The following is a 24,535-nucleotide window of genomic DNA, read 5'->3' as shown; positions in this document are numbered from 1 at the left end:
TTAACAGGAATATACGGGAATATACGGGAATTAACGGGACATTTTGTGGGTAATTTATACTCACTGTATTTACCTTTTCTTATACAGACAAAAATTTAAACCTTGTTTTTTTCATGATGATTTGAGCCCTGAGGAAACTTTGGGCACTTGACTATATGCTTCTGGATCTGTTTCATTCTTAACATAGGTCTTTGCATTGTATTTGCAAATGTACACAGCCTTTCCTTCTACATTGGCTGGGGTGCACGTGGAATTGTTCTGTAGAATAAGATGAGAAAAAAGCTTGTAAAAAAACACTAATGCAATACCAGAGATATAAATAGTTTTCCAAACAATCGGAATAGTCTTTAAAAATATTTTACAATTGATGGATAAATGAATAGAGAGAGGCTAGATGGACAGATGAACATTCCTCAATCAGCATGTTAATATATTTCCCCCAGTAATATCATCGAAACTTACCTGACTAGTCCTGCACACTACAGAAGGCCTCAATAGCCCTGCTGTAGTGTGCAGGATGCTGGGAATTATCTGCACAAGTGATGAAGAAATGCACAGTGCAGGGTTGAAATACATTGAGCAGCATGTGCTGCATTCCATACATCTTTAAAATAGAGTTTTGAATGATGTTTTTTTTTGCTCAGTGTTTAATTTTCAAAATTCCCAAGCTGAATATTCCCATAGAAAGTTTCCGGAAAGTTTCCGGAAATTTACTGGCAATTTACCGGAAAGTGTCTGCCCCTTTGCAACCCTAGGTGGGACTGGACACTCCTCAAAAAGAACGGGTTGCACTAAGTTATACCAACAGTAGAATATTATTTATCTATTTAAGTAAAAACCTATACACCAAACTAGGACTGTAATATAACTCAACAGTGTGGTTCCTATAGGAAAAATCCTAGATTTAAATGATCAGCCATATTTTAACCATCCAAGGTAGACTTACTACAAGCTTTGAGATTGTGAAACAAAGTTATATGCTCTGGTAGAAGCCACAAGTCCTAATGATACCAACAGCGTTTTATTTGTGATGTCAAGGCATCGCACTACACAAATAGTTTGTAATGACAATGTCTTTGATTGGTGGTGCCATGGAAATGGAAAATAATGTCGGCTATGATAAGGTGATTCAGTGGTACGTTACGTATTTAAAGTGTGAATGTACAATACCTGGAGATTAATTAGCCAAACTGAACCTGAAACCAGAGTTTATGTTTCTCTGTTCTGCCAATCCACAGACTAATGCACATAAATTAAATACAGCTAATAAAAATGGGTTAGTGAATTTTGACATTATGTCTAGGGATGCACGATATTGGATTTTTACTGACATACTATATGCTGATATCTAATTTTGGCTGATTGCCAATGAAGTATTTAAAGCCAACTGAAAGAAGTTCAATAGAGCAAGTGTCCTCTTTTCAAACTGTAAATAAATTATCCTAAATTAGTAGGCTACATATGCTTCACAGAATTTCTTAAATGCCATTCTATATTAAGCCTCTATCATTCAGTCGTCCCAGAAGAACCAACTGTGCACCAGCTGATTTGTGCACACACAAACAGCATGTGCCACTTTGTGCAGATAATTTTGGTTTGTATACCACACCCATCTAACAAGCACATCACTGCTCTAATCTGGTCTTCGAGTGCACCACTTCATCTAGTAATTGCCTCCCTCTGCTATCAGATTTAAATTTCCCAGTTCGCCTTTTGCCTCTTAAGTCCCTCACATTTATGCACCTTAAAAACATAATAATGCTTTAATACAACATGGCTGTTGTTATACTGGGGATGAAAACCAAACTGATTGTGAAGTTCTGGGAACAGGGTTAGGGTTACAACACAGTGTCAGATGAGAGAAACTGAAATTATCAAGCCTGTTACTAACAAGCCGACGCTAAATCTTGATTTGGAGGTAAAAGTTCAAATAAGAGCCCAACTAATCACCCAAACACCCTACAGTGGAGCCCAAACCTTGCCAATAGATGATATAGTCGTCCAATCAGCTTTTTGACGTATCCCATTTTTAAAGTTGCACATGAACAACTATCAGATTAAGAAACCTGAATTAGCTCTAATCTCGGTTTCAAATATTCAGAATTTGCTGGCTGGAACTCCTAAAGGAAATCAGCAACTGCCACCAGAGATAGAATCAGCGGGAAACACTTCCTGGCTGCATCTCTCAAAATGCCTTTCACTTGATTGTTTTAAGGATATTACTTATGTTTCTTTAATCATTTTCTTTTGCCAGTACTTGTACTGTAAATTATGTTGTACTACTGTATCTATTGTCTTTTTAGATTTGTATATCACTATCTATATCTGATTATAAATAATTTTGTATTCAATTGCTTCTTGTCTTTAATGATTTCTAATCTTCTTTTTATTTTGTCCCATTTTTTAAACACTTTGTATGGCTGTTTTGAAAGGTTCTGTATAAATACAATTATTATTATTAAAGTTATTATTTATTATGTCAAATATGTATATCTGTGTTTTCATCATAACCTTCCCATGATAAAAACTTGTATTTAAGCCTCATAACTGAGATACTGACGTCCATATAAATATACTAATTGCTCTGTAGTTCTATTATTGATAAAAAAACAACCATGATGACTCACTTCTAAAAAAATAACACCCACATTTCAGTGAAAACAAAAATAACATTTATATAATGAAAATCTCCAAACATCAGGGTTGGGTATGGGTGTGTGGTCGATATGTAATTCTGTGTGAGCTTTCATGGCCAAAAAACGGTGGAACGTTGGTGCAGAAACACAACAGGAGAGATGGAGCTTAGCACTCCACTTACTTTCTCTAGTCCCCTGCTCCCTGGTCAATCTCCTCCTGTGTCCACTCACAGTACAGTTGATTTCTTTTTATTCACACTGCTGCTCTGTCCGTATCTCTCTGTCTATCTGTCACATGTCATCGTGCTTTCCTTTTTATCCCCCTCTCTTCCTGTGCAGCGTGAGCCACAACAGGGCATCTGGGGACTTGCTGTGCCATTCAGCTAAATCTCCCCCACCAAGCCCAGCAGTTTCCCAGCAGACGCTGATTTCTTCCTTAAATAGATGTGAGGCCGCATTAAGAGACGCAACTACAGAGGGAGGGCGGGGGGGAGAGCAGACGTTTGAGGAGAGATAAAAGACAAGAAAAAAGCCAGTGAGGGAGAATGAGAAGAGTGAAAGACACAGAAAAACACAAAAAAAACACAGGAAAGAATGGGGATAGCAGAAGAAAAACCATCAATGGTAAAAAAAAAAATGCATATATATCTTGGTCCCCCAATTACGTGGACTGTGGCAGCAAAAGCATAATATATAGAAAAACTAATGCGACGTGAGAAAAGTACGACAACCTTCACTGAGAAGACGGAGAACGGGAAGCAAAACAAGGACTCATGCTCCAAAAGTAAGTAATGCCTTTGTCCCTGTAGGCTTGTTATTTAAATATAGAGCTAGGATTGCATGAATGTCACTGTGAATCATAAAAAACCTCTACTACACTTTATGTAATCAAGCAAGGTGAAGAAGAGGAGAGAGACGTGAGAGCTCAGGGAGCGCGACGAGGGTTATATGACTTCTGAAATACAAATTGTTACAGCAACGCTGTAATCATCTGCTGATTACCTTTGAACTTGTCCTCTCTCTTCAGAAGATATACAGATTAAATTATTAACTGTTTGTGAGGTTATTCATATTTAAAAAATGGATTATATAAGACGTGAGCTCAATCCGACATCCATGCATCTATAACTCCAGAGATCTGTCTGTCTGTATAGCTGCTTATAGACAAGCTCTGAACTCTGAACATTCTCCAGACATTCTCGCGTGGGGCTGTATGCTAGAACACAAAGGTCTGAGTCACTTGCCTCGGACATTCTCCAGTTTCTCCTGCCAGCCCCGTAGTAGAAACTCTAGATAATGTCCACGCGAACCCATGTAAGAAAACAGCAGGAGATTAACCAGCAGTGAGTGGGAGTGTTGATGACGTTTCTAACATGCAGACGACACGAAACTGACAAACAAAGACACAGATAAAGATGTCAAGAGATCTTTTGGTGTTTAGGGCTAACGCTAGTGTTGATGTGCTGTCAACAAAAAAACGTGATCTCTGCATCCTGCATTAGCCAGCTGCACCATCCCTAACACGAATCCTCCGGATAGTTCTGTGTTGTTGTGAATGCTTATGAATGGAGAATCTCCTGCTGCGATGTTCATGTGTGAAAGGAAAACTCCAGAGACGTTTTTGTCCCAACTCTGCAGCCATCCTCTGGAGCTCATGTCTGTAAAAGGCTTATGTGGAATGCGTACGACAAGACCATTCTTTTTAGTCTAATAGTACTCAAGGAAGTGCATGGTTGTATTTGCTGTGAATAAGTCAGGTGATATATTTAATATGTAAAGACTTTGAATGAGCAGGCGACCAGTGCTCTTTACCTATGACTCATCAATGTACGGACAATGGGCCCTTCCACGGAAACAGCAACAACATCTGATTCCCCAGTTTGGGTTCCGGGTCGATCTTCACTGAATTAACTGGTTCTCTTTGTGCAGCAGCCGTGACGCAGCTGCAAGGTTCTGTGGACTGAGTCCTGCAGCCGGTCTTTTTGCAGTGGTTCAATTACTGCAGGTCACTTTTACAGTTTCAGAAAGAGAACTGCAACCAGTATTACCCTAGAGCAAACAGCCCTATCCAAACACTGCACTGCACTTCTGAAAGAGAGCTGCTCTAATTCAACAGCTCAACTCATTTTAGAGTGTCCTCTTCCTTGAGAGCATTAGGCTGGGACTAACATGCCATCAAACTGTTTAACACTCAGGACGAGCCAGCTGACTATAGGATCATGTCGGTGGGTGATTCTCTTAACCGTGAGTAATACAGGTTGAATTATAATGACTACATATTGAGTGCTGTTGGAAATATAACCTAAGCAATTGACTTCCTTACAAAAGCAAGTCAATTTCACAGTGCCTCTTCTCCCTGTTAAGAAAATGTCTCATTTTGGGTAAAAACAGTTTGGGCCCCATCCAACTCCAGCTGTTGGACCTTTTCCCTTTTTCCCTGCATCCCCTTTCATCTTGATGCTCCATATTAGACCTACAGGGTCCTGGACTTCCTCAGAGGCTGCCCATCAGCTCCAACATGGCCGCCAACGAGAAGGAAAGAACAGATCCTCTGGGGCATAATGAGTGAAAAGAATTCCGTGAGATAAAAAGGAGAGCGGGGCAGTAATGACTGGGAATCACAGATCCCATGTGAGCCTTAACTGAGGAAACCAGGCCTTTGCTTGATGCATACAAAATAGCTGTATCTCAATTCGGAATTGTCCTTCGGAAAATGCATTTGTAGACCAGTTACGTCACAGTGGCCAAACTACACCGTCCCAAATGGAACAAATGCGGCCGACAAATTTTCCTTCCACCCCTGAGCAACGGAGGATCCACCAGGTGAATCCTTCCCAGCCCAACAGGTCCCATGATTCATTGGCCTTCAGCGACGAACAGTTTTTCGAAGAGGTAAAACTGAAGCGAAAACATCATAAGAATATATTCTTAAATTTAAGTAATGAACAAAACCGCTAACGATACACATTATAAGAAAAAATTTCGTATTTCAATCGACCGAAGAACAATTTTGTCCATTGCTTTGTTGCTAGGCGACGGCTGTAAGGGCGGGACAAGATGGTGAAGCAATTGGAAGTACATTTCATCTCAGGTAAATGGCTAAGGATGGGTATAAAGCCATTTTCAAAAATGTTACTCTTTTTAAACATATAACATTGAGCATTGATCATGTGTAGCTATAGCAGAGTGTATATTCTCATGATGAATCTGAGCTTTCTCCTTAATGTTACAGCTCTGTCTTTGAGTCATATATTTACGCGGCTCTCTGGCAAGAGCTGGCTTGTAAGCCAATGTTTCTGGTGGCGGCAATCACACAACATAATAAAACAGTAATCACTTTCCATGAGCTGATGCATCTCTGTGCCTCTGGCAAGCTTGAAATGTGCAGCAGCAGTCGCACAAAGCAATCACACAGCGGCGTGTTTCCCTCCGGTCTGAGCCGGAGCCTGTGCTTCTGGTAAATACAAAAGGAGAAGCAACTACATAAAATAATCAGACAAATTCTCTCAAACCATACTTATACTTTGAACCATCACAGTAATTATTCAATGAAACATTTCCCTTGCTTCCAAATCGTTCCGAACACTGATTTCCCTGCAATAATCTGGCAAACGCATGTTTTTCAATAATTTCAACCCTGACAGTAATTTCCTTGATCGATATCTCTATTGTCACAACCTATGACCAAAAGGAGCAAAGCTTAGCGTTCAATCAATTTATCAAATTTTATATGTGTAGCCCATATTCACAAATCCCGATTTGTCTCACTGGCCTTAACAAGGTGCAACATCGTCTGATCACAATCCATCACCATTGTCCATGATCACGAACCACCATCCACCATTGTGATCCTCGATCAGCTTCCCCCATGAACACGATCCACCATCACGATCTCGGATTCGCCATCCAGCTTCATGATGACAATGTGATAATCACCATGTTGTTTAAGAAAAGAATTGATCATTATGTGATGAGGTTTGAACTGTAGCGGGTCAGAGACGTCATCTGAGTCTGTGTCTCTGTGTGTGAATCAGTGAGTGAAGTATCGTCCATCACGATGTTTCACTGCTTACATCGTCATTATGCCAATTAAGTTGACATCGCCCAAACCTATTGGTCAGGTAAGAATCATAAGCCAGATAAATAGGCGATTTCAAAAATTTAGTTTCACTTTCTCTGCGTTTCCAGAATTCATTCAATCTATGGAGGTAGTGGGGCTGCACTCGTAGGCACACTCACGCTAAACACATTCCATGGTCATGAGAGAGGACTGCAATGTGGGCCACCTGGAGTTAAGTCCACAACTGCAGCTGGCACCGTGGATGGTAACCACTTTAGGGAGCGTCCAGCTATGCAGGGAAACTCTAAATTAGACATCATTATCATAATGAGAAATCTAAACAAATTGGGTTCATTTTGAATCTGTTTGTATGTGGAACGCATATCTCGTGGACTGTTCATATGATTGACTTTGCACATGAGAAAGTGCTTTTTTCAAAATTTGAAGAGATTTGGACACATGATACGTTCGATATTAATATAATTTGAGTAAACAACCAGCGCACTAGGAGTCAATGAGGCGGGGCAGTAATAGTCTTTCTATAGACTTGAATCCTTCTCTATATCCTTGTATAAAATACAGCAGCAGGCTGCAGCCTGTGGTAAATAATATCAGCCCCAATAGATTACTTGATTGGATGGATGGACTGACAATGACATTGGCGAGTATAGTGGGTGCTGATCTCATGACAAAAACATCCTTAGAATCTTTTTCTTCTTGGCAATTTGTCTTCAATGTTTGAGTTTGTTTTGCTGCTGTACTGCTTAAATATCAGGCTGATTACATAACTTTTAACTTGAAAAGTTGTGAACTTGGGTTTGAAGATTGCGTCAATAGGTTACCAGACCAAGTATAATTTAACTAAACCATATGCTACAAGATGCATGAATATTTTACAACACACAATATGTAGAATTATCAAAATATAGTATGTCTCAGCCGTACTGCTCAGCCCAATAAGACGATCCTGCTACACTGAGATGAGAATGAGCCAAGGTAATAAATATAGCCACATGCTCAGGTTTCATACTTGTTATTGTAATCGCTGCTGCTGTCCCTAGAGGACCCACTGTACTTCTGTACCCAATATATCAACGGGACATAAAACAAGCACAGGCCAAAAATGTTTCTCTGAACTCCACTGTCCTCCACAGGTTCTCTGTAATCAGGATCCCAGCAGCTCTGCACCAGTACCAGGCCTAACAATCGGAAGGAGAATCGTAGTAAGAATTAATTGTGATTAAATAATAAGGCTGCTGCCGTCTCACACCAGCTGAGCCTCCATGTGTATTTAAGAGAATCGTGACATCACGTACGAATAATAATAATACAAGCTGATTTAATTAATGTGGCAGCAGCACGCTGACATGTGGACCAGCCTGCTGGAGAAACAGGCTCACACACTGGGTGAAATCTGCATCTTCACTGGTGGAGGCAGGAAACAAGGAAATGATTTGATCACCTTCTCTACGATCTTCACTGATTCCTTTTCTCTTCTCCTGGCTCACTCTGACAGAAATATGAGGATAAAGGATTCCTTTTATTCACTTTCTTGCTAAAGTTACCTGAGCCAGTCTATGGAAAAACAATCTAATCTAATCTAATCTAATCTTGGAATAAATGCAAATGACACACACACACACACACACACACACACACACACACACACACAAACCCCCAGTCCTCTAGTCAAAGCTACGTCCTAAAACATGCACTTCTAGACGACTTTACTGTGACTCGCTCGCTAACTTCTGGCAATCATCACTGCTTCAGTGGTGAATGTCTCTCCAGCTGAAGACTCCGGTCATGTAGAACTGTAACCAGGGTGCCAACTGTTAAAGTGATCGGTCGTGTTTATTACAGTCCTGCGAGTGCCACAGACACAGTTTTTTTTCAATTAACTTTAGTCATTGATGGCTAGATAAAAAAAATATTCATCCTATTGAAGTAGTTGAGCAGCTAATTTTCTCTCCACGCACCATCTTGCTTTTGAATCATTTCTCTTTTGCTCTCTTTCCCTCCCTCAGGCGCCTCATCCAGGCCTGAAAGTCCCAGCCCAGGCAGGATGGATCTCCAAAGTGTCCGCTCTAAACACGCCACTTAATCCTCTGATGGGAATATTGGCTCGGCTCCACAGTCCTATCTGTCCAGGTTAACGTCTGTAGCTGGTGTGTGTGTGTGTGTTTGCGTGCGTGCGTGTGTATCTGTCCCACACAAACCACCTTGATCGCATCAGAAGACATTTTATCCTCTATACTTCCTCTGTCCTGCAGAGTCTAGTGGTTTAATATATCAAAGCTTGCATAAAACAAAATCTGTGCATAGGAACAAGAAGCTGGTGTTTACAGCCGTTTTCTGGACCTTCTCCAGAGTTTTTCTCTCACGTATGAAGAACACAGGCAGGACTTAATCCCTTATCACCAAAAAGCTCTCTTGACATTTTAGTTGGTGTCCGCTACGTGTATTGCACCAGTTTTTCATTCAGAGATATTTTTTGCGTTGGTGACATGTTAGAAACCTCATCAACACACTCACTGGCAGCGGAGCAGGATCTGCTGCTGTGTTCTTACATCGCCTCATTCTCTGGAGCTTTCACTCAGGGACAAGAGACTCTCCCGATAAAGTCCAGAGGCTCTCTGTCAGACATTTGAGATCTCACTCATCCGGAGATTCTCTTCAGTTCGGTGCGTATCTGAAAGCAGCTTATGAAACATGGCCAATGAGGAGTGATAAATCTCAGCTCCCACCTGTTCTACATTCATCTGTTCATTTACACACAAGCACGCCACAGAACTCTGTCTGCCGTCAGCATCTCCCTTTGAAACAGCCTCGATGTGAAAGCCGAGAAAGACAGAATCTGAAAACATCACAGAGTGACTACAAGGAGACATAAAGCGTCCCAACATGCATTTGGTCAAGTAATGTTTGTGGACAATTCTTATTCTCCTTCACATCGTGTTCTTCATTTTCCTGCCTTCCCACAAATGAATTTGTTGTCACACAAGTGCTCATTAGGCACAGTTCCATCGTGAGTGATGAAGCTAGAACACTTGCTTCAGTTCCTGCAGCTGCGGATAGATTGTGGTTTTGCTGAAATGTTGCAGAGCCTGCTACCAGCCACCAAACTGCACACCAGGCGGCCTCTGTATTAAAGTTCAACTGCTGAGAACCAAAGCCCACCACAGTCTCTGATGCTGCTTTGCTCCAACCAAACAGTGTCGACAAATGACTGTATGTGTAATGACAAAAATACACATACAGAAAAGGGGAGTGTGTATGTGACATTCGAGGATCGCCGAAATCCAAACACATACAGGGCTCAGCACAACTTCAATGCAATTCATATAACTCTTTTACACTTAGAATGAGCAGGTATACGCAGCCATTCAAATTGATGGACTCCTTCCCCACTGCCAGTGGGGGAGGTGTTTCCCCCTGGTGCATCATGGTCTATGTGGTGCTCTCTCACTTCCCTGTTTCACCAAATTAGCGTGTTCACCCAGGTGTCACAGTTAAGTCCCTGACAATCAGAGTCAGAGCCAATAAAAAGCTGTGTCTACAGCAGAGTCATTTGTCAATTGAATCCATTCCCACTGCAGACAACCGCCCGATGTTAGCGGGTGTAACTGGAAACACAATCTATCTACGGCAAACTCAGCAGGACAACTAGTCTCGATTTCTAGATCACAAACAACACGAGCAACACACAACAGGAGATTTCAGGACGAGAGCCACTTTCACTAAATCCCCGTGAAACCACCAGAGAATGATCCTATGAATGATGCAGAATGAGAGAGGGGGCATTAGATAAGACAGCTGAACACACACTCATCTCTGTGAGGAGACATGACAAGTGGCAAAACAGGCAGAGCAGACCTGACATGTCATGATCTGCCCTGGGAAACGGCTTCATCAAAAATACATTTGTGTAGTTTGTCAGACCAGCGTGTTCTCCTGTGAGCGCTGACCCGTGAATTGAACTTCAGAATAAATGTTAAAAAATAAATCTCTCTCTGCAGGTTTCTCTGACTCCAGAGCTGCAGGATCCAGATCTGACTACTAATCAACTATCATCATTATTATTATTATTATTATTAGGGTTAACAACATCGTTACATAATATCACTTGTTGATTTTATAATAACAAGTTTGACAGAGCTTTGATATTCTCTCCACTCTCTACACTTTTCTCCACTCTCCCTGAGCAGTCGAGGCAGATGGCCGACAACACTGGGTCTGGTTCTACAGATTTCTTCCTGAAAGTTGTTTCTCTCCCCAGTCACCAAGTGTTTGCTCGTTGGGGACTGTGGGGTTTTCCTGTTCGAGATAATGTATGCTGTGATTTGGTGCTATACGAATAACATTTAAAGGAGTAAATTCTGTTTGAAATTGAAAGAACACACACTGACTAGAAGAGACGTATTCTTCCTTATTTAAAAAGAGAACTGAGACTGATTTATACTATTAATTATTAAGGGAATCAATTTGCAATGATAATATTATAATACGTAAATAAATAAAATAAGCAAAAAATGTCTATTTATATCTAACAAGCCACTGTGTCAAACACAGCATCAGTAGCCAATTTCATACATGAATAATGTCATACTCGTTCCATTTGTCATTGTCCCTCTGAAGGTGGCAGAGCCCGCTCCATCAGAGCGTCCCGCTGCCATCCTGGTGAGTGCCGATGGACGGTGGCATTTTGCTGGCACAACAAGAGCTGCCGCAGCTCCACTGCTGCTCTGCTGGATCCAGACAGACAGGTCCAGACGCTGCACATCAGACTGTACTCCTCACTATGCTAATGAACTCACACGGACGAGAAAAGGCAGCAGCAACAGGGAGGAGAGGAGAGGGGGGTGCTGGGAGGTGTGGAACAAGTGGTAACAAACAATCTGTTCAGATAGAAGGAGCCAGAGTTTACAGCTGTAGTGTGCTGCTGCTCTTCTTCTTCAGCTGCAGACTTAAAACACATCCCTGCTGACTTTGGATCTAAAAAAAATATTTTACATAAAAAATATTTTAGTGGCACTTAAATGTATCACTTTGTAGTTTGAAGTTTTTTAATCAAAATGTCCTTGCTTGATACTTGTTGTTCTGGTTGTTGGCCTCGCAGCAGATGATACTAGTGTGTCTAGAAAAGACACATCTCACTCAACAGCTGGATGGGCCAAATCATTGATTCTGCACTTGAGGGGGGAAAAACACCTTAAACTTAAGAAACATCTTTGTACGTCCCTGCAGAGTCCCTGCTCCAGATACTACTCACCATCCAGAGACAAAGGCAGCTCGTGGCCACTAAATGACACTTCTCACTGACCTGTGCGGGGGGTTATTCTGGACATGGCGTTATGATGTCTGACGATAACTGCTCCAGCCTCTTCCACCATTTTATCGCTGCAGCCACATCATTAATGGTGGACTTACTCGAACTTAAAAACCCACAATGAGTATCCACGACCCTTCAAAACACATTTGATACCGGCGGGTCCTCAATAACCCAACAACAACAACCTGAGCATCCCGTCCACCCGAGCACGCGTGCGCGGGGCTGAAGCTACATCGCACGCACCAGATGTTAAGTCCATCCAGCTGTGCCCGGGCAAGCGCAGCTAGTCGGGCTCTAACTCTACAGGCAGCTGTGTGGCTCAGATGGGCACATGGAGTCAGGGCAGACAGGTGGAAAGTTCAGGAGTCGGTGTTCCTCACCTTTCTGTCCGGAGGGTGGACGCTCTCTTAACGTGCGTCGGAGCAGCAGCTGCGCGTAAAATGTTTGGAAACAGCTTTTCACCCGCGGATGGAGAGAACGGGAATATTGCTCCCTCTGTTTAACTCATCACTGACACACTCCAAAAACACACTCACACACACTCTCACCATCGTTTCGCATCCACTGACTCAACTCACCCCCCCTGGTGCCTCCTCTTCCCGTCCTCTCTCCTCCCTCCGCTCGCTCACTCAGCGCGCATGGAGCATCAGCAGCGCCGCTGCGTCCCCGGTGCCAGGCTTCTCGCTGTCCCTCCACCAGCCTCCAGTGACAACAGCTGACTCGTTTCACCAGCACCCAGGACTGCTGCCTCTCTCACTGTCTGTGCCGCTGTTTCTGACGCTTCCGCCGCTCGGCAGCAGGGTCAGGTAACTCCACACTCACCTGGAGGTGGAGGAGGCTGCCACTAAAAGCGGCACTGCTGCCCCCATGTGGGCTGAGAGAGACATGACAGCCCACAAAACACATGGAACAGTCAAGTTTCAAAGCAAGGGTTCCCAAAGTGGGTCCAGGGAACCTAAAGGGTCCTTAAAGGGTCTCCAGGGGGATTGTTTTCACAATAAGTTCAATCATAAGTACGAAGGAGTATTGGGTCCTCATTGCAGATCCAGACATTACGAGAATAAAGGCGTAAAATTACAAGAATAGAGTCATCATTTTATGAGAAATAAACACAACATTACAAGAGAAGTCATAATATTACCAGAATAAAGTCAACATTATATATCGTAATTTTAGGCTTCATTTTATTTCAGAAGAGCAGTTTGGGAAAACTTGGGAAACTTTACTTTTGTATAGATTTCACAAATAATGAAATCCTTTGGTACATTAACACTTCATTATCTTCAGTATTTAACTAATAAGTACCTTGAAAAGTTTTTTTTTCTCTGCCTCAAATTTTACGATTTTACTTTCTTAATATAATTACTTTTATTCATGTATATTGTCACGACTCATTCTCGTTATATTATGACTTAAAAAATGTTTTCTTCTTCAATGTGGCCCTTATACTCTCCTGATAATAATTCCACACCATTCCCAACCTAAAGTTTGAGAATCATGTTAAAGGATGTTACTGTCTCACGCAGCTTTAGAAGCAATAAACGTTGTCAAACCAGTTTTAAATTGTTCTTGTCACTTTTCACAGTGTCAGTACGAGGACAGACAGAAAGGCAAAATAAACCCTCAAAACATCAGTATGAAGGGCCCTCATTATTTCGACGGATATGTGTACCTACCACAGTCAAATGTATAATGCATTTACACAGTAATGCATTCAATTCTTTTGAAAGCTGTTTTTTACATTTTAGTAAAAGTTTTAATTAAGTAACAAAGAAGAGACTGGAGCTCTCCTTGTATAACAAAAACAGTTTTAATTTATTGTTATCACTTTGGGATGTTGTGGTTGGGATGTGGGGAAAGGTTTGATTAGTAGTTTTACAGTTTTTCCATAATTTCTCGCTCTTTTGGAGAAGTAACTGTATGGGGATTTTATTCGAAGGATCTACATTGTAGAAAAATTGAATAATAACCAATATTCAGGCTCCCCCCCCCCCCTCCGAGCAAAACAAGTGAACAATACTATGTTAACAGTACATGTCCTATATTCAAAACATCACTCAGCCTAAATAATTATAGTATAGTATAGTTCTCTTTCCAGTCATCATGGCCGACACTGTTGTACCATCTGCTTTGAGAGAAAATCTTCAAATGCTTGATTGCCAGGAGAGAGACCATCATCCATCAGTCAGCCTGTGACACACTCCACACAAGACTTGACATAAATGAACGTGTCTGACCTCTACCATAATGAAGAGGTCAATAACACAAAGAGAACAAACTGCTTGTTAAGACCTTACCTCAGACCTGGCTTTGTCGTTTTTTTGTCCCATATCAGTAAGTGTTTAATCTCACTAGTGTTTCTCTTGTATCATCTGGTCTCCTGCCTCCGCTCTTTGTTCCCTCTTAGAGAAACAAGTGCAGGTATCTGCAACGCTGCTGATAAATGCTGATGTTTAGATAAAGAGATTCGCTTGATACACCAGGACGAGAGATATTCACACACATTTATTTCAGCCTTTGCCCTGAACACATCTTCTGTCATTAATCCCCAGTGGACATGACCTGGTCTCTCTCTCACATAAAAGCAACTACATATCAATCAATATTCTGTCGATGATCTATAAGTGAGCTGTAGCTGGAAATCTGTAATAAAGCCATGTGTTGAGTCTTTATATTCTCCGTTTCTCGATAGTTGGTAGTTCTGGAAGGCCGGTGTCAGGATTTGGCAGCAAGATGTGCTAAAGCAAACAGGGATAGTTGATCAATTTGGAGAGGACAGAAAAAGGAAGATCAGCTAGAAGGACCTGTGGAGCAGAATCAGCCTACTTCTTAGATCACCCTACGATGTCCTTCCCTCACTGAAAAACCTCTAGCAGTGCTGGAATAAGATCCATTCTGCCCACTATGCTGAACTCCAGCTTTGCTCAGGGACATCCTCACTGGTTGTAAAATAAGTTTCTCCCAAGCTAGGTATATGTGGAGAAACAACTAGGTACTTAAATGACTTGCAACAACAATAGAAACAAGGAGAACTCCTACCAATGCCTAGCCATCCAAAATATCATGCACATTTGTCCGTGAGGGGGAACAGGGAAAGAACGTTCTCCTCCACTGACCAGTAGTGGTCAGATGGAGCAAGACCAAGACTGGGAGATGTTGGTGGATGTGGGCCAACTGCTTACAGGCCCATCACATATTGTAACTACCACCCTAAGACCTGACCAGATACTCTAGTTGAACACCCTGCGCGTCGTCCACTCTGTAGAATTGAAAGTACCCTGGGAGGATAATGTTGATGAGGAAATGTGAGGAAAAGGCTGCGGTATGAAGGCATGGCATTTGAGGCAGAGCAACATTGTTGTATATCAGTAGTTTGCCCTGTGGAGGTTGACAGCTGGTGCTTCATTGCAACATAACATAAACCATAAGTCTGCTCAGAGATCTGGGGATCTATTGACTGGCCCTTTACCAGACCATAACAGAAACATCACACACTGGAGAACGCTGCAGCCGATGGCTCTGGATCAGGTGGAAAGATCCCAACTGGGCCCCAAGATGCTAGAGACCTGCACCCAGGTCTGATCAACCTGCGGTGGGCCTGCCTTAGAAGAGGGTGACTTGTAATTAAAAGGCCGAAACACCGGATGACAGTAAGGTCAGAGCTCTGCCTCTAAAATCCACTTGTGGTCACAAGCATCCCATAATATCAACTGACGGTAAGCATCTTAATTAGTGTCAGACTTTCAAACATACAAGCAGTTGCGGCTGGTCAATACAAAGGGCTGGGGCGCCACCTCCTCCAACCTCCTGAAACAAAAAAAGCCTGTTGCAAATTGTTTCTGTCTAAATACATAATATTTCCAGGTGTGGGGCGCCGGCCAAATAGATGGGAATTTGGATCCTGATATATTTTTGCAACCTCAGGACCTGAGGCTACCTGACGCCGTCTCAGGTACGTCTGACATCACTGAGTTTCTTCTGCTACGAGCTGAAATATTGAGAATTCAATTGGAACTGCTGTGATTTCTTTACAAAAACCCTTCAAAAAGAAAAAGAAAAAAAAAAAAGAGGATAAAGGACAGAACTGAAGAGATGTCCCTCACATCTGCTAACACCAACTGGTGGTTGGCACGTTAATAAGTGTGGTAGGACAAAACCATTGAACAAGATTTCTCTCTAATGCACCATTATCATTTTAAGTATTCCCAGTTGTCATAATGCAAAACACCAGGTTTTATTAACACAAAACTTTATAGGTTTATTTAATAGTACATGTAAATATTTGACATGAGAAAAGTAAATATTTCTAGTTTCCATGTGATGTGCATTCTGAGGCGAAACATCATCACACTTGATGATGATCATGAGGTTTGATTGTTATGACAGTGTTTTTAGAACCACAACATATCATCTAGTACACAGTGGAGCTCTCTACATCACCAGCTCATTCTCATTGCTGAACTGCTGTCAGTGCTTCATACTCTGCATGTCACTATTTCAGAGGTCTTTTAAGTAATCAACTCAATCTTGAGACCCAAGTTCACCACTGTTCAAAATAAAAACTCAATATAAAGCATTGCAGTAAAAAACAGAGCATTGTGTTTTTACTTTGAAGAGAAATTGACAAACAGGTGATGAACTTGACACATGATTTGACCCATTTGCTGAGCACTGCTGTATCTGAGGACGTAGAAGAAGACCTGTACAACTCAGTCCACAGAGGGAAGGCTCACTGCCAACAGACTGCTACATAGTGCTGCTCACACAAATACTAGAAACACACACACACACCTGAAAAGCCTTGTATCATCACTTTCAATGGTGCTTTGATTACATTTCTTTAAATCATCAATAGTTTCCATTCATGTCTCTCACGTGAGAAACACAAAGTAAATAAAAACCTCCCTGAAAGCTTAAAAATAAATACATCTCAAAAAGTATATATATATATATATATATATATATATATTCTATATATATTACCATTCACCTCCAACAACACAATCAAGTGTTTAAAATATTGCAAATACTGTTAATCAATCAAAACTGTAGTAAAAAACACATATTGTGTGTCAGACCTTCAACAAGACATTACTTCCTCTGATCAGACTGCTCAGAAGAAATGCATCAGAGATATAGAGTCCTCTAAACTGACTACATGTACAACCCCAACAATATGGGACGGTATGAAAAATAAAGAAAGCAGTGATTTGTAAATTTAATTTGACTTGTACTTCATTGCAGACAGAATGACCATTACATACGTTATGTTTTGTCTGGTCAAACTGGTAAATATAAATCCGTTCAGGCCAGCAACATGTTCCAAATAAAGTGGGGACAGGGTAATTTAGGGCTATTAAAGAGGTGGAATAATTAAAAAAGTGATTTGAAAACGGTGATGTCAACAGGTGTGTTTTGAGTCCCTAAAAGTGTTTTCACTGTTGTGAAACGGAATGGCAACATTACAAAGTGGTAAATGCCTTACCATCCAAACCTTTTTTTGAAATGTGTTGAAAGAATCTAAATTAAAATAAGTATTTATTTTGAAAATAGAAAAAAAATGAATGCGGTCAAACATCAAATAATGTGCTTCTGTATTGTTTTTACAGGACAAAGATCATTTCTAAATCACTCTTCTCAGTTTGATGTGTAAATGTAACATCGCGTCCCATCTTTTTCTCATATGGGGTTGTACAAATGGCATCACCTCTTATAAATGTAACATGGCGGTTTGTGATTCTTAGTCACACCAGATGGTATCTAGCTCACAGTTTCATTATGAAGCATCACCCTGAGCTGCATAGTTATACCCGGTAATCAGATGCTTTCTTCAGTCGACTGGAAATATTCAAGTATCACCTCTCAGTTCCGAGCAGATGTAAACAATGCAGACACTGACGGACATCAAATAAAAACGGAGTTAGACTCTGAGTATAATAAATACTCTACAGACAACTAATGCAACACCTCTGAGTATAATTGACTCCAGATAAGCTGTCCAGCTCAGAGCCTTTGGTGCATATTAAACTGCCCTGGCCACTTCAGTGCTCCATGAAGTCTGCACCTCTATTTGCGTCAGTCAGCTCAGGACAGTGGATGAAGTCAAACCCAAGTGTTCTTTTTATGAGCCGACATTGCTGCGGTCCTGGAGTTATGAAGTGGGTGCTATTTAAACCACACTTATCTTGCATTTTTTCCAAGCTCTGTTCTTAAGATAAGAACAGTAATCCTTCTTTGATTCAAGTAACTTTCCCCCAGATATAATCTCCTACATTTGTGTTTCAGTCTTCAAACAGTGCGTATAAATAATCCTGCCTAGAGTCGACTGTGTCTCCATCCTCAGTCTGTGCTGGGATGGTGTAGTGTCTTGGTTTCTTGTACCCCATGCTGGAGTCTGTCATAGAGACAAAGTGTGTCCTAGCCTGCCCCCTGCTGGAGATTCCTCTCATAGTTTTCCAGGCAGATGTTGACACGCTCAGTGAAATAGTTGCGGTCAGAGATGGCCCGGAGAAGGTCGTTCTGGACCAAGGTGATGTCGTTCAGCTCAGAGGTGCAGGCTAGACGAGTGTCATCGCCACCTGCGTACATGAAAATCTGAGAAACACAGACACAGACACACACAGAGAGAGGGAGAGAAGAGGAAGAAAGTTGTGTTTGTTAACTTTCAGGGGTTCTGAACCAGCTGCATTGTTTTGTCTGGGTGAATCGTGTCGGTAGTAGCTCATAGAAAGAACATAGCATGAATAAAGTCAAGGCTGCAGAGTATCAACAACTCACTGACAGAGACAAACGTACACACAAGAGTTAAGGTGTACACAACACTACATCATACATTACACTGAATGAATGTTGTGAGACAATGGTTTGCTGTGACATGTTAATTACCCTGGGACACTGACAGAATGCTGTTGTTCAGCCTGGTTCACTCTGACACTGTCATGACTCACTAGATAACATACAACAACTGTTTGGACGATCAGCTTTGTCTTATCTTGTGAAAAGGTTGAAAACTAGTTGTGTTGACCAATTCTCTTGCTTTTTGAAAAGTCAGGTGAAATAAGTATTTAGTATTCAGACAAAATTCTGAACTTTTTTGGACTGTCGCAGTCGTCCCATGAGATTACATTACAGTGGAGGAAATAATTATTTGATCCCTCGCTGATTTTGTAAGTTTGCCCATGCACAAAGACACAAACAGTCTATAATTTTAATGGTAGGTTTATTACAATAGTGAGAGATGGAATATCAAAAGGAAAATCCAGGAAATCACTTTAAATAAAATATATAAACAGACTTTATAAACAGTATTTGATCCCCTGCCAACCATCAACAATTCTGGCTCCCACAGACTGATTAAATACTCCTACTCCTTAGATACACTGAAAAAAACATGTTACCTGCAGCAAAGACACCTGTGTGTCAATCAGTCACCAATCACCTGTATAAAAGACACCTGTACATGCATTCACAAGTCACTCCAAACTCTCCACCATGGGCAAGACCAAAGAGTTGTCTAAGGACATCAGGGACAAGATTGTAGACCTGCACAAGGCTGGATTGGGCTACAAGACCATAGGCAAGGAGCTGGGTGAGAAGGAGACAACTGTTGGTGCGATCGTTCGAAAATGGAAGACGCACAAAACAACCATCAATCGTCCTCGTACTGGGGCTTCTTGCAAAATCTCACCTCGTGGGGTATCCCTGATGATGAGGAAGGTAAGAAATGATCCAAGAACTACACGCGAGGAGCTTGCTAATGATCTCAAGGCAGCTGGGACCACAGTCACCAAGAAAACCATTGGGAACACACTACGCCGCAATGGATTAAGATCCTGCAGTGCCCGCAAGGTCCCCCTGCTCAAGAATGCACATGTACAGGCCCGTCTGAAGTTCGTCAATGATCACCTGAATGATTCAGAGAAGTCTTAGGAGCAAGTGCTGTGGTCAGATGAAACCAAAATTGAGCTCTTTGGCATCAACTCGACTCGCCGTGTTTGGAGGAGGAAAAATACTGACTATGACCCCAAGAACACCATCCCCACCGTCAAGTATGGAGGTGGAAGAATTATGCTTTGGGGGTGTTTCTCTGCTAAGGGGACAGGACGACTTCACCGCATCGATGGAAAGATGGACCGGGCCATGTACCGTAAAATCCTGAGTGACAACCTTCTTCCCTCCGCCATGGGCACTGAAAATGGGTCGTGGATGGGTCTTCCAGCAGGACAATGACCCAAAACTTACGGCCAAGGCAACAAAGGAGTGGCTCAAAACGAAACACATTAAGGTCATGGAGTGGCCAAGTCAGTCTCCGGACCTTAATCCCATCGAAAATCTGTGGAGGGAGCTGAAGCTACGAGTTGCGAAGCGACAGCCTCGAAACCTTAAGGATTTGGAGATGATTTGCAAAGAGGAGTGGACCAAGATTCTTCTTGATACGTGCACAAACCTGGTAATTAACTACAAGAAACGTCTGACCTCTGTGCTTGCCAACAAGGGTTTTGCCACCAAGAACTAAGCCATTTATTGGCAGGGGATCAAATACTTATTTCACTCGATAAAATGCAAGTCTGTTTATATATTTTATTTAAAGTGATTTCCTGGATTTTCCTTTTGATATTCCATCTCTCACTATTGTAATAAACCTACCATTCAAATTATAGACTGTTTGTGTCTTTGTGAATGGGCAAACTTACAAAATCAGCGAGGGATCAAATAATTATTTCCTCCACTGTATAGGCAATGCCGCCGTATCAGGAAGCCGACAGAGACAATCTACTGGACTGATTCCAAAAGTAAAATGAATTTAAACACCCACATTTATAAAACATTCATAACCCAATTCCCCTTTTACAGATATGCTGTCTCAAAAAATCTGCTAAAATGAAAACTGTTCAATGTGGATGGAGCCCTGCTGGTTACTCACAGCTCCCATCAAATAACAAAGGGTGACTGAGCTTTTGCTTTTATCTATCAATCAAATATTATTTGTATAGCCCATATTCACAAAACAAAGATTGTCTCTAAAGGCTTGACATGGTGCAACATCCTCAGTCCTTAACCCTCAGCGAGAGTGAGGAAAATTATTATTTATTGTAACATTGTTGAGCAAAGTAAATAATAATAAATAAAGTAAATATCAATCAGCGTTGCCAAAGGACCGTTGATGCATTTATGTTGGTGAATAAAACGTAAGTGACAGTACCCTGGGCTGAACGATGGTTTCCTCGTCATTCTGTCGAATGTTGTCGTCTATGAAAATGTGCTGAACGTTCTGGTCAAATGGGTCGACCCAAAGTGGCTTCCCCCCACGGATGGAGAAGGTATTAGTCGACCACCTGAGGAAAGAGAGAAAGAAGATAACAGAAGTATTAGGAAAAGGGCAACGGAGGGAGTTCCACATGAATGATGGACTCATACCATTCAAAGTGGTCCTGAAAGCCCCCCAGGCCCTGGACTGAGCTGAGGTACTGATACAGGCCCCTCTCTCCATCTTGAGACGACATGCGGTCCTCGGCTCGACTCAGGACGATTCCCTTCTTGCTACAGCGGATCTTGCCTGGAGTCATATTCACATTAATCTGAGATGAGAGAGGAGGAGATTCAGAGAGAGAGAGAGAGAGAGAGAGAGAGACACTGGTTTACAAGAGGAATTTAGACAGGACAAAAATCTGTGAATAAATCATCTTCACAGTATAATATATTTTAAAGAAATTGGGTAGATTGACCCTCATGGTTTAACTTCACCTTCAGATCAGGCAGATCAGGGAACAGTGGATGAGCCCCTTCATTCAGTGCTCTGTGCACAGCTCTCAGCACACGAGGTAGGTCTGATCCAAACGTTCGAAACAGGATGGCAAATTCCCATCCTTCCTGCACCAGGTCTTTGAGCAGCTGGAAGAAGGACGGGAGGATCCAGTGGTACAGCCGTCCGTCCTCTCCTTTGACAGACAGCTCGCTGTCTCCCTGCAGACAGCAAAGTTAGGGAGCAGCCAGTAAAACTGATGTATAAAAATACATTCGTTTGACTGCAAGTTACAATGTTCTGTAGTGTCACATAATCGTGTTCACACATAGGAAGTTCTCCGGACGTCTTCAGAAAACGCTAAGTGGGACGGGTTGGAGGCCCTGCTGGACCAGACGAGAGATTGTATGATGGGAGGAAAAGAGGATAAAGGAGTAGAGAGGCAACTTATAAAAAGGTACCAATGCTGAATGTAAAAAAAAAAGTTTATTTTTTACTCCACCTCTCTTGCCTCACCCTCCCTCATCTGATGTCTTTCTCTTAGGGTTAAAGCTCAAGCTGCTCCACTCACCGTCCTTTCCAGAAGCCTGGAGAACTTCCTTTGTGTTTTTGCTGTTGCAGTCATTTTCAGGTTTTATGTGTTTTTGATTTTGTTCTTTTTCTGGATAGAGCTCAACAGTGTGGATCATTTTGGAATTCGCAGCATGATTCTCCTCGTTTAAAGTTTTGGACGGTTGAATCGTATTTGTTCTTGTCCCTGAATCTAAAACAAAAGTCAATAACTCTGTGCATTCTTTCCACCGTTTGTCATTATTGTGTTGTGTGTTTTGTTTGTACTCTGCATCATGTAATGCAACCATTAATTGATTTAAAAATTTGAATAGGAATCTAAAAAGTAGTCGTCATCACTGGGTAAAGATCTGAATAGATAATCCTGATCTATCGCTCCTGTGTGAATGCTTGCCTTGACACCCTCGGGCCAGCGCAGCTGATCCAGATGTTCATCGCGAACTCCACGGAAACGTTGTCCCACACCAGAGGTGAAACCAGGCATCCGTCCAAACTGGTCGGAGTAACGAACTGCATCTTTGCGGGGTGGGAACAGGGACGGTGAGTCACTCAGCCATTCCCATTTTCCTGAAGGGAGGTGAGGAAAACAAAGTGTTTTATAATGGTTTGAAATGCAGATGATCACAGAAAGTGGGAAGAGGTTTGTTTCCCCAGCTGCTCCTTCATCAAGAAAATAATACTCTATCCATTCCAAATCTATTTTCTTGTCCAATGATCTTGTTCACTACTAAATACAGTATATTTTAGTGCACAATGACAAATAATCACAGCACATGATGAATTTGGACAAGATCAGAGTCAACCAAACAGTATTTGAGAAAAAGTTAATTCAATATTTACTGTCATGTTTGAATTATTAACACATCATGAAACAATGAGCTACAGCTCGGCATCATTGAGATCTCAACGAAGTGTCAGGTTCAAATAACGTGTTCACTAGTTGTGTTGGTTCACAAAGTGTCGTCACTTGTGTAACTAGTGAAATAAAAGGCTGCTCGGTATGATCACTCAACGCCACAGGAACAATGGCTCCAGTGCACCAACTGACAAGAGACACAGAAACCCAGTAGCATCCATTGTGACAGTGAACCAGTGCGTTCGCACTCTACCGTGTTTGTTGATCTCTCCCCAGGTGCAGGTGGTGAGGAAGTAGTCCAGAGCAGCCACAGTGCCCTGCCCCGTCACAGAGTCGGACACCACCACGGTGCTGTTCAGGTCCAGGTGAAGCACGAGCTTTCTCCTCTGGTGGAGGTTTGAGGACCGGAGCCCCCAGGGCACCGTCACCGCGGCCGACACAGGCTCCCCGGGGACACCACTGCTGTTGGTCCCGTCGTGTTGTTCCGCTTGTCGGCCGCTGTTCGCGGTGAAGTCCGCCATGAGGCGGCTGTTTCCGGTTAGAAACGAGCTGGACTGAAACAACCTAAGTAACCGGCGCCTCTGACTTGACTCACACGACTTATTATTTACCGGTTCTTCCTCATACCCCATGCCGTCTTATTCTTCATGTCCCTGGCTGTGCACTACCATGCAAATCCAACAGCGCCACCCTCAGGTCTGTATGTGAAACGTTCTCATCTTATGGGCTTCACGTGAGGTAATAATGGCCAAATAAAGTGCAGGGTCCCATTTAGTTAATGGATCGATATTAATAAAATGGCCAGCAGTGGTTTCTAGTAGTCAGTGGGAGCAGACCAGTGTGTCTTCATGTCTTCTTCTACGTCCACCGTGCCCACAAGTAATGATCACAGAAAGGATTGGGGGGGGAGATTTCCCAGCTCCTCCTTCAGGTAAATATGAATACCTCCATCAAAATCTATTTTCTAGTCCCCTGATATCGTTCTTTACATATTCACAGTATATTTTGGTACTTGATGGTATCGCCAGCAATAATAACTTTTATGGATCACCGATGCTGAAAAACCTTCACAGAATCACATCTTGTTTGGAACTCTATCTTCAGAGTAAAAGCACAACATTGTTTTTTACTGTAATGCGTCTCTGAAATTGCCAATACGCAATGTATGGTAAAAATTACACCACTTCAGAAAATCTTTCAAACTTATTTACAAGCTATACATGAACAGTAAAGAAGCAAATTCACATTCATAAACCATGTACAATGAACACATTTTCTAACTCTACTCAGCAGGGTTTGAATGGGAACTTGACAGTGTATACTAAAACAAAAAATACAC

At 42.0% G+C, this 24,535-nt stretch overlaps 2 protein-coding genes across 2 annotated transcripts in view; both read right to left on the bottom strand.

Annotated features, from left to right (window-relative positions):
* Window positions 1-12,816, bottom strand: part of LOC133957216 (kelch domain-containing protein 8B-like) — a 154,144-nt gene extending 141,328 nt beyond the window's left edge. The window contains exon 1 of the mRNA XM_062392686.1: window positions 12,409-12,816. The gene's annotated coding sequence lies outside the window, so the exon portion shown is untranslated. The remainder of the gene's footprint in view (window positions 1-12,408) is intronic.
* A 3,444-nt stretch (window positions 12,817-16,260) lies between these two features.
* si:dkey-32e6.3 (uncharacterized) lies at window positions 16,261-23,830 on the bottom strand. Its single transcript, XM_062392921.1, has 6 exons — window positions 23,450-23,830; window positions 22,735-22,907; window positions 21,773-21,991; window positions 21,446-21,606; window positions 21,231-21,363; window positions 16,261-18,622 (listed from the first exon to the last, which is right to left on the bottom strand). Exons 1-6 carry the CDS (start codon window positions 23,826-23,828, stop codon window positions 18,446-18,448), a joined length of 1,242 nt encoding a protein of 413 aa, XP_062248905.1. The 5' UTR covers window positions 23,829-23,830; the 3' UTR covers window positions 16,261-18,445.
* Between the last annotated feature and the right edge of the window lie 705 nt (window positions 23,831-24,535).

Source organism: Platichthys flesus, chromosome 7, assembly GCF_949316205.1.
Source record: "Platichthys flesus chromosome 7, fPlaFle2.1, whole genome shotgun sequence".
In the NCBI taxonomy this organism is placed as follows: Eukaryota; Metazoa; Chordata; class Actinopteri; order Pleuronectiformes; family Pleuronectidae; genus Platichthys; species Platichthys flesus.
Note: the sequence above shows the minus strand (reverse complement) of the source record. Positions and strands in the feature narration are given on the sequence as shown.